At 42.4% G+C, this 16,207-nt stretch overlaps 1 protein-coding gene across 1 annotated transcript; it reads left to right on the top strand.

The window, feature by feature from the left end:
- The first annotated feature begins 116 nt into the window (after positions 1-116).
- Positions 117-7,716, top strand: rdh8a (retinol dehydrogenase 8a). Its single transcript, XM_040155699.1, has 6 exons — positions 117-482; positions 2,899-3,060; positions 3,883-4,062; positions 4,966-5,059; positions 5,161-5,344; positions 5,502-7,716. The coding sequence occupies exons 1-6, from the start codon at positions 377-379 to the stop codon at positions 5,727-5,729; spliced, it is 954 nt and encodes a 317-aa protein (XP_040011633.1). The 5' UTR covers positions 117-376; the 3' UTR covers positions 5,730-7,716.
- The last annotated feature ends 8,491 nt before the right edge of the window (positions 7,717-16,207 follow it).

The following is a 16,207-nucleotide window of genomic DNA, read 5'->3' as shown; positions in this document are numbered from 1 at the left end:
AATGGTGTGACAAATTACTACGTGAATACTGTATAGTTTAGTTATCTGTTGTTAGGGTCACCAGCTCAGAAATCAAATAAGCACTGCCCCCTCCCCGACACGCACGTGCGCGCATACACGTCCGCACACATTTTGAAGGAATTAACTTCATTTTCGGGGCAGGCGGCACCAATCAAGTTTAAAAAATCTCGTCTGCAAGGGGGTGTTTTGGTCGCTGACTTTATCGAGCATGTGACTGAATTAGACGCTCACATGGCTGCAGTGGCTGCATGATCCGCTTTGCTTTTTCTAAAGTCCGGTGATCGGTAGCTCGCTCGGCAGCGACCATCCGGAGTAGAGGACCGCTGAAAAAACACTGCGCCGACCCGAGCAAATCATGGCGAACGGCGGCCAGAGAGTTGTGCTGATCACCGGCTGCTCCTCCGGCATCGGGTTACGAATCGCCGTCACGCTGGCCAAAGATGAAAAGAAGCGTTACCATGGTAAATGCGCTTTCTTCTACATTGTTTCTTTGATCGAAACCTATTAGTAGCAAGCCTGTAATAGCGTGGTTCGCCCGAAAGACCATTCCGTGTTTACTTTTCCCCCGCAAGGCTCTGCTATTGCACCAAGCCTCCTTTACGCACAGAGTTCGGTTGAGTTTCGAGCGCGGCGCTCCGTCTCAACGCAAACAGGGGATTCCGTGTAGTGTCCACTGAAATAGCTAACCCCTCGTCTGATCGGGTCCATATCCTTTTGTAAGGACTGGGATCCAGTCGCTCCTTTGGTTCAACCATTATCATGTGAAAGCGCAGTTTCCAGGGTAGGGCTCTGCAAGGATGCCGCTTGCCAGGCGGAATCATAAAAGGAGTCTTGTCAGTGCTCTTTCAAGTGACTTCTCCAGCACAAAGCCCCCTTTTATTGCGTTGAATTGTAGACCGCCTGCTCCGGTTTAGTGCCGTGTCTAATGTGCCTATAGTGCCCTCACTGGAGCGAGTGTTCAAAGGGGGACAGGGTTTGAGACCTGTACAAGCTGGGTTCACTCAAAAGCAAGGGGCCTTGTTTGAAGTCTTCATTGGTGCACAGTGGAGTTAGGGTGCCCCACTTTAACATTGTTGGTCTGCGCGTCTCCTCTCCTGCTTCCCAGCCATCATTAGTGTCACTCTAGGAACTGAGGATCCAAAACCTTTCCGTGTCACGGAGCCTCAGACAGAAATACATTAGACCACCTTCCCACCCCCCACCCCTGTTGGTAGGACTTTGCTTTCAAGACCCCTCTGTGACAAGATTTGGTTGTTAACTGGGACTTAATGCAGAATTACATAATTGGCTGCAGACCTACAGTCAGGGTTAATAGTTTAACCCTTTTACCAGCGCCATCTTATACATTCTCTAATTAAACATATTTTAGCCAAATTAAGTCATTAGTGTTTTCCTTTTGTTACTTTAGGAACAACTGTGCAAGGGTTAGTTAAAGTTTTCTTTTTCTTTGAGGGCCACTGGGATCTGACAGGATTTATTACAGTGAAGTAGATGAGCAAAACAAAAGCAATTAACTGCTCCCTCAACTCTGCTTTGAGCAGATTTTTTTTTCACATTGTGACCTGCTTTCATTAAGGCCACCTCTGAGCAAAGAAGCTGATTTGTTCCTTTCCCAGGGTTTTAGGAAATCCAACAGAGATTAAATATTGCACTGTGCATAAACTAATAATTAGTTGCAGTAACATGCTCCAAATTCAGAAAAAAAACCCCGAAAGACCTCTGTGTGTGTAATGCAATGCGGTTCATTCAAGAATGTTTAAGCTGCCCAAGAGTAATTCCTGCAGGAGCCAGAGGAACAATGGATCTCTTGTTCACTTCTCCACCAATACATAAATCTCTTTGTTGCTTCATGGACACCCAGTTCTCAAATCATAAGATTAGACTTAATTAGACTTCACGAGACATCATTAATGCATGGTATGTATTTGACTGCTTGCAAAGACAAGTTGCGTGACACTTTCAAAGCAACATTCTCAACAAATGAGTTTAGTTTCATTACTATACAGCATGACATGTTACATCAGAAACATTTCACAGCAATGCAAAACCTCAGCAGCAGAGCAAGCCCTCTTTTACTCTTAGTTATCCACTCCTGTCCTTGTTCAGACAAGAATCAGGTGAGGGTTTGCCTTTATCTCTGAAGGACAAAAGGTAGATACAGATGAATGTGTGAATAATTAGTTGTTTATTCCCACTGACTGCCATTGTGCAACAGCACTGTCTCTCTTGTCTCTGCTAGATAACGTCCGTCAGCAAAGTGTAAGCAAAACTCGCAACGTGTAAGAAACCATGAAAGCCGAGTCAACACGGTGCTGATAGTTGCTGTCACTGGTCATGATAGATTAACGTGCTGTGTGTAGGTTCATGTCGCCCAGCGTGTAAAGTTCAGAGAAAGATCAGCTCTGTGCCCCGTAAACTGGCAGGCGTGGTCTTTCCTGGAGAACTCTGACCTGCACATCTGATTCTGTCACAACTGCGAGTGTTTGCGTGTATTCGTGCGTGTGCGTGTGCCTGTGTTAAGGAAGTGGTTTAATGGTGGCCTGAGAGATCGTACGTGTCAGTGTTACTACATCAGTGTGACAGTTTTGTAAAGGGATTTTCAACTACAGAAAATAATTATTTATAATTTCCTTAATAATCTATCAAGTGATGAGTTGTGAAAGTACAGTATGAAATGTAAAAAAGTGTACAAAATCTGACCCAGATGATTTGGAGTGCTCCACACATTCCTTAGCATGTCTTTGAAGTTCTAGGTTGGTATACTGTACAAGTCTAAAGAACCATTGTCTTGTATTGTAGAGGCTGTTTCTGTAAAGTGTGAAGCCACATCACACAAGCTCAGTAATACTTCCCACTTCTCTGTCTCTCCCCTGTCAGTGATTGCCACCATGCGCGACCTGAAGAAGAAGGACAAGCTAGTGGAGGCAGCAGGAGATACATATGGCAAGACCTTGATGTTGCTGCCACTAGACGTGTGCAGTGACGAGTCAGTCAAGCAGTGCATCAACAATGTTAAGGACCGCCATATTGATATCCTGAGTAAGTGAGACACACCTGAAACTTGGCCTGCATCTCCCAATTGACCCCTGCCCGGGCTTTGAATGACATGACTCTTAATCTATCCCCTGTATAGATATAGATAACCATATGTGCCTAAAAGGGTTTTGTTTTTGTTTTTTTAGAACAGATGATAAACAGGTTTAGTATGTAACTTGAAGTCATTATGTAATGTACTGTAACTCAGTTTCTTAACTGTGCGTAGGGGTGACAACCAAAGGCACAGAACATTTGTTCTGGTCCTTACAGCTTAAAAAAGCAGAAGATTTACTTTAAAACCTAGAAATCTCAGCAGATCCCCGACAATTCAGTGGGTCCTTGGTAATGATCAATCACTCTATAAAAGCCCTTCAGCCATTTTATTGTCATTGTGTGCCACAGGGCCAGTAAATTATATATTGCCAGATTAATAACTCATGAATAGGTGACTCTTTCGGTTCTTGTGTTTAAACCTATAGCCTAGATAAAGGTTCTATTTATAAACCAGTTACCATCTTACTTTAAATCCAACATTGCATCCCCCTTCACCTAATTACTTAAGAGCAAGAGGCCCTTCCACACGGAGTGGTGTTACATCACATCTCTCTGTTGTTGTAACACACTGACATCTGGTGGCAATATCAACTAATACCGTCTCTAATCTAGCCCCTTATCTCATGTATAAAGGCCGAGATAACAGCGTGCACTGTACATTCATCAGTTCATATTAAGCCGACAATATCGTCGCAGTTTAAAAGTTGTGATAATCGCAGTGTTGGTTATACAAGCAGTGTGTCATCTGCGCGTCTGTGTGTTTCCTGTCAGTCAACAATGCAGGTGTGGGCTTGCTCGGACCTGTGGAGAGCATCAGCATTGAGGAGATGAAAAGAGTGTTCGAGACCAACTTCTTTGGTGTGGTCCGCATGATCAAAGAAGTGATGCCAGACATGAAGAAGAGGCGTTCAGGACACATCGTGGTCATGAGCAGTGTCATGGGTCTTCAGGGTACGATCTGTGTGTAATTATCAATACACACGAAAATCTGTAATGCGGTTAAGTTTGATCCAGGAACACAGGAAACGATAATAGAATTCCCACCGATTGCGAAAAGACATGTTTAAAGACTGGCTTTTTTTGCAGTCGTAGACAAGAGTACTGAAATCAGATATGGTAAACCAGTTTAGTGAACTATAGTATCACAGTTTGTCCAGTGGCAGTCATAAAACAACATTTGATATAACTCTGGCATACTTAGTTGGTCTGAGGTTCAGTTGAAAAGCAGCACAACTTAATTCAAAATTTCTGCACACTAGGAGGAAACATTTGCGAATCATCTGTGGTGACCTGAACGTTTTGGTGGACGGAGCAGTGCAGAGCCTGAAATCTTTAAAAACATTCATATTGATCTGTAAATCATACAGTGTGTTCCATGCTTAATGATGAATTAAAACTAAGGAAGTCAAAAATTTGAGTTTATAATACTCTACAATGCAAAAGTTATTCAGAATATTTGACAGATGAAACCTGAAAATATTGCGGTATTTAAAGTCTTAAAGGCTAAACCTTTTTTATTTATTGTCTGTCAGTCTATGTTTTACATTTCCAGTAAAGGACTACTTACGTGACTTTGGTCAAATAGCAAGCAGTTGCAAAGAATGTTTAGTGTTTGTTTTAACTTGTTTGAAGTGCCAGATGGGTGGGGTTTACAGAAAAAGTTAGAGTATCTGATAAGTTGTCAATCACATGCAAGTAAGATAAACATATTCTCTCTGGCACTTGTATTGTCCTTTCTGACTGCTTTATTTTACTTTGGTGATTAAAGCACCATAGGTCTTTATTTGTAAATGATGTTTCATTGATGTCTGCGTATAATTGATAATTATCTCCCTGTTTTTGTTCTTGGATCAGGAGTGGTGTTCAATGATGTTTACACTGCCTCTAAGTTTGCCATGGAAGGGTTCTGCGAGAGTATGGCCGTGCAACTGATGAAGTTCAATATCCGGTAGATTAGCCCCTTTCCTCTGTTCTTCCTTCACATCTGTCTTTACTTTGCACTGTACATGCTCCCTTACCAGGCCTTTCTCTGTCTGACTCCCCCCTCAGGTTGTCCATGATTGAGCCTGGCCCAGTACACACTGAGTTTGAGACAAAGATGATGGAGGATGTGGCCAAGATGGAGTATCCAGGAGTAGATGCAGACACAGTTCGTTATTTTAAAGATGTTTACCTGCCGTCGTCCATAGATATTTTTGAAGCCATGGGCCAGACACCAGAGGACATAGCCAAAGTAAGGGAACAGTTTTCTACCTCACATTTTATTGAATCTTATCACAGGATTCGAGAATAAGTGTTGTGTTTCTCAGATCACTAACTGGTACAAACATTCAACCAGCCTACCTAGTAATGGCATCAGTCAAAACCTCTTCTGTTTCTCATCTTTCCAGTGCACTAAAAAGGTTATTGAGTCAAGCAGCCCTCGCTTTAGGAATCTGACCAACAGCCTCTACACACCCATCGTGGCCTTAAAGTATGCAGATGAGACTGGCGGCCTGTCTGTCAACACCTTCTACAACCTCCTCTTCAATTTCGGTCCTCTCATGCACATAACCATGAGCATCCTGAAGTGCCTGACGTGCAGCTGCCTACGTAGACGCACAATCTCACCTAACTGAAGCGGGTTGCCAGTCCTGCCCCCTTACGCTTGCCCCTCCCAGTTTGTTGACCCCAACCAGTTCCTCGGTGCCTTTTTCTTGAGGTTTCGGGCTAGGCAGGTAGACTAGAACCAGTAACCTGGTGAGAGGAGGTGCCTTTTAGTTCAGAGACACCGCCGAGATAAGCTTTGCCAGACAACATGCACAATTGCACAAGTTTGTCACAGAGATGTTGTTTGCAGGATGACCTCATGTACTCTTACAGAAACACGCATACACAAAACACAGAAGTACAAACAACACACACATTGGAGTATTGTACATACATATTATAAAGCGAAGGCCGTGCTTTAGTCATTGCTATATGGCAGGAACTGAACAGATATAGTGTAAGTGGTTAGATGTCTATTTTGTTTGAAAGAGAACACACATACAGAACCTGAGATACAAGTCCCATGGACAGACAACAAAGCACAAAAATGAACTCAGTTACAGAGAGAAACAATGAAATTATAGAGAAATAATAATGCTATAACTTGAAGCCTAGATAACTTTACACTCAGGCTCACCAGAGTTATAACAGTCAGAAAGAATATATCTGCTTTTATTGTGTTGTGCCCTCAATTTCATGTTTGCATTAACATAGTGTTCTCATGGTCATAACTGCTGTTGAATCATATTTTTAATCTTCTTTTGATAAACTGAATGTTTTTGGTTTTTAAAGGTTTGTGAAAGGATGGGTCAGATATTTTTAATCTAGCGACTTGATTTAGAAAATAAACAGAATTCTGATTTACTCTCAAATCTATTTTCTTTTTTAAAAATGATATCAATAACAAAATCCCACTACTTTGACCAACAATGCTTATCGATACTGAAAGCTTTGCGAGGTTTTTCTCTCTGTCTGCAAGACTACTTGGGGACCAAGAGGGGGCAGTATTTCACAGTGGGTTTTTTTTTTCCCTGGTAGCCAACCTGTGGATTTCAAAGGATCGGCAGCAAGCAGGGTTGGAGCAGTAGTGCAAAGGAATTTGTCTTCAGTGGCCTGAGATAGACAAGTGCAATAGACTTGATTAGTTAAAATCTCTAAATTGTTATTATACAGTGTTGCAGACACAGGCAATCATGTTTTTTGAATAGGAATATTTGTTTAATTCATGGATTTGTAACAGTATATGCTTCAAACGTACAAAAGTCAATATCAATTCATACAGATAATTATTAAAGGTCAATTAGGAAAAATATATATATTCTTTAGAGGCGTTGTAGAAGGTTTTCATGTAAGAACAATATCTCAGCTAACAGAGACGTGCTGCTGGGACCATATTCAGGTAAAGACACACATAAGGCCTCTTGCAGAACTCGCACTTGTTTTTAAATATGCATTTTTGTGATTGTGCATGCCTGTGCACATACGCACACATTAGCATGTGTTTGCATGCATGCGTGTGTGTGAATGTGTTGTATGAGCATGTCTATGGGCCAAGTTAGTGATCTGTTGATGGATATAAAGAGGTCATGGCCTGCTCCCCATCAAAACCCCTCCCTTGAACCCCCACCCCTCTCACACACACACCCTGCTTTGTGCCGTGTGAGAGAATGTGACCTGGTTCCCATCCCTGAGGAGGGGTGAACCCTAATGACGGCCTCCTCAGACACATTGCGCAGCCCTGAGCCTCCCTCTCCAGCTGGCCCCCTCAGCCCATCGGGCCGGCACCCCCTGGTCCACACCGGGAGAGGTCCGGCCTGGATAGCCCAGCCAGAGTTCGTCCAGTGTGCACGCCCTGTCCCCTGCCGTCCTGCTATGCCCTGCCTTGTCCAGGCTAGTTACGTTCACCTGGCCCAAATGCATTGAACTCATCATCAGACGACAGTGCAACTGGTCGCAGACCTGTAGTTTTCTGTGCAATGTACAATGAGTGCAGCGCCTCAGCTCTGTGTGTGTGTCTTCATCAGAGGCGACAGCTCCACACAATAGAACAAAGACGTTGTCAATCACAATCAAATGGGTGTGTGTGCAGGGGGTGGAGGAGAAGGGGGTAAGGGGATCCGAGGAGGTCGGGGGAGGAGTCTGTGTGTCCTGAATGTTCAGGGGGATGCCAAGACCCAATGTGGGACGCTGAAGGCTAAGGGCAGGGGGTGGTTTGGGGGGTTTGGGGCAGCAAGGGGTGGGGTGTGTCGCATTTGGGAAAAGGAGAATTGGGGTGCCCAGGCCTGAATGGAAGACCTGTTTACTAATTGAACGAACACAGGAGTTACAGCAAAGTCTCATTAAACAAGAGGTCTTATCAAACCATTGTTGTGTTCCTTTGTTTCACAATCAAGAATGTAATTGCAATATAATGAGGACAGCATGACGTGGTTAGGTCTTCCCTAAATTGTAACCCTGTCACAATTACTACACCACTAAACATACATTAGCTCTCGCCTGCATGCTGCGTACTGACATCCAAAAATGCAAGTGGCATTTTTGAATGGTGAATATGTAGAGAGAAGGAGAAAGGGAAAACTTCAATAGTTATTTTTAGAATGTCAGCAGGATACATGCCTTCTCTGTTGCTGGGCCATGGCAGGTTCAGCCATTTGACCGTATGCATCCCCCTTGCTGCCATCATCCCCAGAGAACCACACCTAAGCCTTACTCAGAGAGTGATGAGTTGGACTGGGGAGTCAGACATCAAAAACAAAAGGGAGCTGCAGAAATGAGAAAAACTGTGAGAAAGACAAGAAGAGAGGGAAGGTGTGAAAGAAATAGAGGAAGGAAAAGAAAGAGAAGTCTGGGATGCTGTGGGATGCTGGCATTAAGTGGAGCTGATGTCTAGACAGGGTGCTTCAGTCTGATCCCAGGTCAGGATGGATCTAAATCAGGCTCCACTTATCTGCTTCTGGTCATACTTCCCTTGCTATCAAGAGGCCATTCTGAATAATTCTGAAGAGCGTGACAGAATGCTAAACAGAATAACCATATGACTTGATCTGTGGATCCGAAATATATCCAAGGCATAAAAAGACGGATGAAGGCTGAAAAACAAGATGGGGGTCAGGCACCATTTAACACGGCTGCGTGTGACTAGAGACGTAGCCCCGTGGGACATTATTCCATCCATAGAGCTGATCGGGGATCTGAGTAGAGCTATCAATCTTTATAAAGTCAAAACAGGAGAAGCCCAAATTGTCCTCTGGCTGGTCTGTGGCGGCCAGGTCCAAAAGGGGAGCAGAGGCCACGGGGGGGAAACAAATACACAAGCTCTATCTCTCCTTCTCCCTCCCTCTCTGTCTATTCCTTTCTCTCTCCTTCTCACTCGCTCTCTGTCTCTGAGGCTCACTGTCTGTCTCCCCTCTCCACCGTCCATCTCCCTAACTCCGCTGCGCAGTGACCTCTCACAGACCCAACGTGGGTCACTTGTTTATTCACACACGGAGAGGGGGGTTATCATCTCTCGTTCTGAGTGGAGTTGCTTGTTTGCAGGGCCATTCAGGACCGTTTGGAGGTCAAAACATAAATCAAAAAAAATCTTGGCTCTCGCTGGCCAGTAATGCGCATTGTTTTACAGGCACAGAACCACTATTGTCACCATCTCCACAACATTAGCGTTGTCCCCTTTCCCTAATGCCCTTCGAGCACATAAACAATCCAGCAGGAATTTCCAGACCGGGTCTCAGTTTGCCCACTACCGTATTGTTGCGTTCCGCTCTGTTCACTCTCTCAAAATTACCAGTTCCAGTGACTGTGAAACTGTGTGATTAGAGGATTCAATCTGTGTACAAGGATTATAATTCTCAAACAAGGGGTTGATGGGTGATTGTGCTGGGTTTAGAGATGATGTTATCTGAGCTGGGGTAACATGATCCTCTTGTTTTTATTTTGGGCAATGAGGTAAGATTGGTGTAATATTCCACTAGAGGAGTCTGACAGCAAAGCCGCTGATATCAATGAACAGATTTTTGTCAAAACCTGAAACTCCATTTTGTGGGCAAGACCAGCCAAGGGGCATGACGGAGTCCAAAAAGCGAAAGCCAAACAAACACACAAAAAACAGTTAAACAGATAAGGGGGGGGGGAAAGCACAGGCATTGCATTGGTACACACAATGCATGTAAAGTGGGCATGCCCACAGACAGTTTGTGCTTTTCTCACCATTCTGTGGACTCACATTTCTTCCCCTAACATATCATCTTTCCTTTGGTTTCTAACCTCTTCCACCATGGATCAGTTGTTTCTCTCTTTGAATGTTGTAATTAGACATCTGGGAGTCTAGTACGGAGAAACATTTATATTTTTAATCTACAGAAAAATAACGGTATGCTTTGCCTTCTGGTGTGACCAACACCAGGGAAGGAGTATTTTCAACCAAGAGAAGATTATCCTTTTAATTTGTTTCCCCAAGGATGTCTGTGTTTTTCTTCTTTCATACCTCTGGCAGCGTGTGAGGGAGTGTACTGAGTGTTTCTGTGTATGTGTTTATGAGTCAGACAGAGACAGAGAGAGAGAGAGAGAGTAGGAGAGAGAGAGAGAGAGAGAGAGGACTCTAAGACAGATATTGAGATGAGAGTTGTAGATAGCTAGATAGATCGATAGACAGATCGATAGATAGATCGATAGATAGAATATGTAGTATACAAAGTTACTGAGACAGTTAGGCCCTGTGTGATAGACAGTGACCTCATCAGAGAGTCTATCGTTATTGAAGTTTGTCCTTGCCTGGCAACCCTGGCTGTATCCCAGCCTTATTTCCCTGCCAGAGAGAAAACCTCGCTGTGGACCCCATCAGCACTGCCATGGATCTGATCTATTCACTGTCGCCAACCGTAAAGATGAGAAACCAAACAGGGCGCAGGCACACCCATGCCAGGAAGCCCGTGTTAGCCCAAAGAGACCACATCATTATTTATTCAGCCTGAGTGCATCACATCTTGGCAGCCAGGGTGAGAGTGAATAGAAATTCAAAATGTCAGTTCATAACATGGATTCACGTAGTGGCTCACTTGAGCGTAAGAAAATTGAAAATGGCTATTGTGAATACTTTCATGCCCCTAGACTCTAAAACAAGTATGCATTTTGGTCATCCGCTTCTTTCAAGAGCAGATGAACAGTAAACTTTGTGCTGCATTCATGGATCCACCCAGGCTGATTTTTTTTTTTTTTCCTTCCATCAAAACAAAAGAATGCCTCCGTCTATTGACCATGAAAAGATCTTCGTAGATTTGTCCCCAGTGAAGAGATGTCTTTGTTGGTTATCTCCATTGGTGAGCCGCCTCCATTTGGCTCTGCCTAATCAGAACACAAACACGCCTCTGTCATTTGGCTGCTGTCCCTCTCAGCCTTCATCTCTTCCTCTCTTTCACTCTATCTCTTATTACCTAACATTACAAATTACATTCTATTTCTACCTCTCTCGTCCATTTATTTTCACTGCTTTTTTTATTACCCTCTCCTTTTAACACTTGTTTATGGGCATGTGTGTATGTGCAAAAGAAAGAAAATCCCACCATACCTTTCTCTCTGGCACTCTTCCTCCCACCTTTGCCTCTGATTTATTGTCTCTCTTTCATCTTCTGTCTATCTAATCTACTCATCTAGATTGTGTGTGTTTCTCCCTGAGGCAAAGTAACTGAGGCCTGGCATATATTAACTTTGCTTGTCTGTGCACAGCCTGGTTTCGGTTGCTGGAGGGGAAGTGTTGCGATGTAAAGAGAATCCCTTCGGGAGAAGCTGGGTTTCTGATGAATACAAGGTGGTCGCATCCTGAATATCTTCAGGTTTACAGTTTCCTTAACCAAAAGAAATGCATGCACACTACACTGATCGCCTCCAGATCCAAACAGCCACTATACACAGCCACAAGATCAAGATAATTAAAAAGAAAAAAAAGGGACAAACAAGTCCAGAACCAGCACAGGTTAGTAAATCAGCTCTAACTCCACTTCAGCAAAAGTTACTCATTAAAAGTGAAATATTTTACACTGAAGTTATAATTAGATAATTAGTCATATAGTTATTATAACTAGTTAGAATGTTATGCGCATTTTAACGTTTTTAATGTTACAAAAACACAAAATTCTTGAAACATGAAACCTGTGTACCAAATATGTTGTCTGTAATATTACAAACACTGCACACAGTTTTCCACATTAAATACAATATTCAAAAGTAAAATCTTTTCATTTGGAAGAGAGTGTCATTCAAAATTCAAATGCAAAGCACATTATGTGCCAATGGGCCAGCACTTCTGAATCCTATAGAAAAGGTATTTTCAGTGTTGGAATGTAAACGATTGCCAACCCTATGCAAACATGCTTATTCTCCAGGCAATGGGCTGCGGTCATATTGATATGGGCACTGTCCAGAGGTGGATACGTCACTCCGAATCCTCCATGTTGTCACTGTGTCTCGTAGGAGGCAAGATTGTTTTTTCTACACTGTATACACAACCCACAGTTTGTTCTCTGTTGACTGCACTGAACATTTGTCCTTTTGTTTTACAAGTTTTGTTTTACAGTTTTGTGTTTGTATGTTTATACAGCAGTTATTACAATCTTTTTTTTTAACAGATTGCTCGGTATACAGTATAATGTGGTGTAACACTAAAAATGTAAAGCAGGATTTGAAAAGGTAAAGGTAAAAAAAAGCACATTAGTCTGTAGTATTTTAAAACTTAAATATTACATTTAAAATGAATAATATATCTCAAAAACTCCAGTTTGTGTTGTAGTAATACATATTTGAGTGGAGGCTACTGTTTTACTTTACAAGAGACAAAGAATGTGATGTGCATTTTTAGTTAGAATTTACTGTACGGTGCAGTTGCATGCATGTCGTTGATTCTTTAAAAAAAATTCTTACTGTAATGATTTTCTCTTCTTCCTACTGTAATATATAAATATGTCTTACAGTTGGTTACAGGTAAAAGTTACAGTAAAACAGTTGTAAACTTTGGATCACTGTCACTGTCCACTTCTATCAAAATTCATGACCACATTACTCAGTAAAACTCAACCTCCAGCAAAACTCCATGTACAGTATCTACGGCCCATTTTGCATGTTCACATAGGCTACTCTTTTCAGAACTCTTAGACTAGAATTTTTTTTATTGTGCGTTATTAAGATTGACAAGTAGAGGTCTGGTCTGTTCAGTCATCAAAGCGAGAGGTTAATTAAGACAAGCGTTTTGAGAGACAGCATGGGGGTCAGGGTCTCAGCTGCTTCTGCTGAGTGCAGGGAGGATGTTGTAGTTATAGGGTGAAGATAACAGGTGGGTAACAGAAGTAGCAAAGGAGATAACATAACAGAGTTGAAACTTTCTCTCACTTCCAGACAAAAAGAGGTGGCTAAAACAGGAAGAAGTATAAAGTTTATGATCATCATTCACATAGCCAGATGCCCCCTCTGGCATCACTGACTGCTGAATGGTTGAACTATTTGCATAACACTGACAGGGAGGGATCAGAGACACAAAGAGAGGATGATATAAGAGAGGGTTTAAGGTTTGGGTGTGATGTGGAGGACGACATGTCGCCACATGTAGAAGCCATTGATTAGCCTTGCCATATATCTAGAATATAACGTATCTGTACTGGTCATTAGATATCTATTATTTCTGTACTGTACATGCATTGTGTATAGGTCCTGGGTTGAAACCCAACTGGGGTCTTTCTGTGTGGAGTATCCATGTTCTCCCTGTGAGAACATGGATAGAGAACACTCCTGCCGTTGCCCTTGAACTGCCATCGGCCGCAGAACTGGAATTGGTCCCTGGTCACTTCACAGTGGCTGCCAATGGCTGCTGAAATAGGTTAGGCCAAATGCAGCGGAAAAATATGGTCACGGGGATTAATGAAGCTAAATTTAAGATACTGATTTTTCGATTAGTCTTTGAATTACTGTAGTATAATTCAGTATCTTTTGGAATTACTGTACACAAATAATAGCAGAAAGAAAACATAAAAAATGTGCCCATCTTGTTCTGTAATAAAATGATGGGTGCGAGATTTGTATTAAATGTTTTTGATGTGAGATTAACGTCTATATGTTTCTTTGACATTAGTGTATGACTGTGTGTAACCAATACCAAAAAACTTTAATTCAGAAGTCTTCAGAAATGAGAAAATGAAACCATTCTAGTTAAATTCTTTTTTTGTAATCATCCCCAACCATTTTAGTTGATAGCTGAAATTTAAATACATGGTGAGATTCTCTTGTGAAAAACAAATAAATAACATGACCGTGTGCAGGAACATTTTTCTTGTTTTAGCTAATCCAAAAAAAATCATTAAGAGTCAGAGAACAGTATTATATGCCTTAGATTGCAATAGTAATGTCACAAACACACAAAAAAACACTTCCTTCTGTTGAGAAAATGTGGCACGTGATTTGAACAACATACTGTATAGTGACATGCAGGAATAAGTTCTTTCACTCCGTTATGCCAGTTTTGTCGGTGGTGCACTGTTCCGGGACGTTTCTTGATCTGTACAGTATTTACTGTATGTCCACATCCATCAGATTTAAATTACCAGATAATGTTTATGATAGATTTTAAGTAACACCAAAAGTCTGACACAGTTATCGTACCTGAGAAATTTTATAAATATAATTTTATTAATGTTATAGTATGCATATTCAATTCTGCATAATATGACTTTGGGGATAGTCGTGAGTATGGTTGAAAGTAAAAACGTTTTTGATGAAATCAGATCCAAATGTTTCTCTGCCATATTAGAGAGACCAGACCTTTTTCCCAGACCAGGCCCTCTTCATATTTCCCCTGACCTGTGGAGAATGGCCTAGCTGTGGCATTTGCTGAAGGTCAGGTCTGCCATGAGTAGTGGGCAGGACCCCACTCATGTGATCACCCACTTCCTTGGATTTTTTCCAGGAAAGAACAGAGTGATGTGTTTGGTTCATGGTGGGAAAAGCATCCTTTGGAATGTGACTTTGAGAGGACCGTGTGGGACTGTCGAGAGGGTCTTCCCTTTCTCAGTAAAAAGGCTTCTCCTCCTGAGGCTGTGCGAAGGTCACAGGTCAGATGTACCAAGTGCCCACTCTCTGTAGCACACAAAACCCACAGCTGATGTTGCAACTCATCCAAAAACCCTGAGGGCAGCAGTGGAAAAAACTGGTTACACAGCTAACCACAATCTTCTTACACATAGTCTGCAAAAAAAAACACATGCGTATGTGTTCGGGACTGTCACAGGGAACCTTATTAAAAATGTATGGGTTTTAAAAATTCATCTTGACTAGAAATGTGATACCTCACAACAGCAGTTGAGTAATGTCTACTCAGTCATGTGAAACTAGGTGTTGAAACCCGCAGCTAAAAAGTGCTTGGGTCCAAGGAGGACATGGTGTAAGCTGGGACATTCTTGCATGTCTATTATGCACAGTGTGTATGTGCTTTTTTTTTTTTTTTTTTTTTTTTTAATTTTCGACACTTCTTTTTGGTAGCTTTGTTTTCTGTGTGTTGTTGTATGAGGTTAGTGTCCTCCTATGTTTTCTGCTTGACATAAAGCAAACCAACCAGTGAAGCAGTCCAAACCACTCGCCTCAAAATCCAAACCAAGTAAAATAACACAAACAGGGCCTTAACCAAGATCTGGTAAAGACAACATATATTTCCAAGTTCCCATCAGGTATATTTATGAGTTGTTCATTTTCAAAAACCCATCATCCCAGTCTCTAGAGGTATTGTCAATGAAACATGGGAGAATATTCCCTCCGCCTTGACCTCCACAACCCCCCCCCCTTTCTCCTCTTACAACACAAGCCCTCACAGGAAAATAATAAACAGATGAGTAGGATGGGAACTGCTCTCAGCGAGAGCAGCCAGGCACTTAGGCAAGCAGGCATCACTGCTCTGGTTCCCAGGCTGGAGGGAAGAGGACAGGCCTCAGCTTGACTGTCCCAGTCACCGAGTAGAACCAGAAAAACCTGACAGAAATCACTGTTACCTGTCACTTTCACACACACCTGCTTGCACAAGTCTGGACACACAAACTGAGATTAAAACAACTATTTCTACGTTGAAACCATCAGTGAGGTCTCGCGCACTACGTGTGGTTTCGTGACAGGAAACTTTCTGTGACTGGGTACTATAGCTATTTTGTGATGGGTTGTTCTCAGTTGGGTAAAAACAGCAGTGGATTCTCCCAGGCCCGTGGCAGAGTAATCTGCAGACATACACAGACTATTAACTACTCAGTTTCACAGTAACCCCCCTCTCCCTTCTTGCACCCTTGCACACACCCACATAATGGAACATACAAGCACTTGCACAACTCTTTCCACAGCACACACACAGAACCACTCGAAGGCTCAAAATGTCTCTGTCTGTCACACACACGTATCTCAGAGACTTCCAGCCTCTGCCTTATCATCGACGACAGAGTTAAGAAATGCAGGTCTGCTTGGCACTCAAACAGAAAGAATAAAAGTACTGGCTTTATTTCCCCCAGTCCCTCTGTCTCTCTCATTCTCGTTTTCTGTTTTCTGGCAAAGT

This window comes from Xiphias gladius, chromosome 3 (genome assembly GCF_016859285.1).
Source record: "Xiphias gladius isolate SHS-SW01 ecotype Sanya breed wild chromosome 3, ASM1685928v1, whole genome shotgun sequence".
Classification (NCBI taxonomy): domain Eukaryota; kingdom Metazoa; phylum Chordata; class Actinopteri; order Istiophoriformes; family Xiphiidae; genus Xiphias; species Xiphias gladius.
Note: the sequence above shows the minus strand (reverse complement) of the source record. Positions and strands in the feature narration are given on the sequence as shown.

Coding starts and splice junctions, on each gene's coding strand:
- rdh8a (XM_040155699.1), top strand. CDS start 377: ATGGCGAACGGCGGCCAGAGAGTTGTGCTGATCACCGGCTGCTCCTCC. Junction 3,061..3,882: donor CCGCCATATTGATATCCTGA/GTAAGTGAGACA, acceptor GTTTCCTGTCAG/TCAACAATGCAGGTGTGGGC. Junction 5,345..5,501: donor CACCAGAGGACATAGCCAAA/GTAAGGGAACAG, acceptor TCATCTTTCCAG/TGCACTAAAAAGGTTATTGA.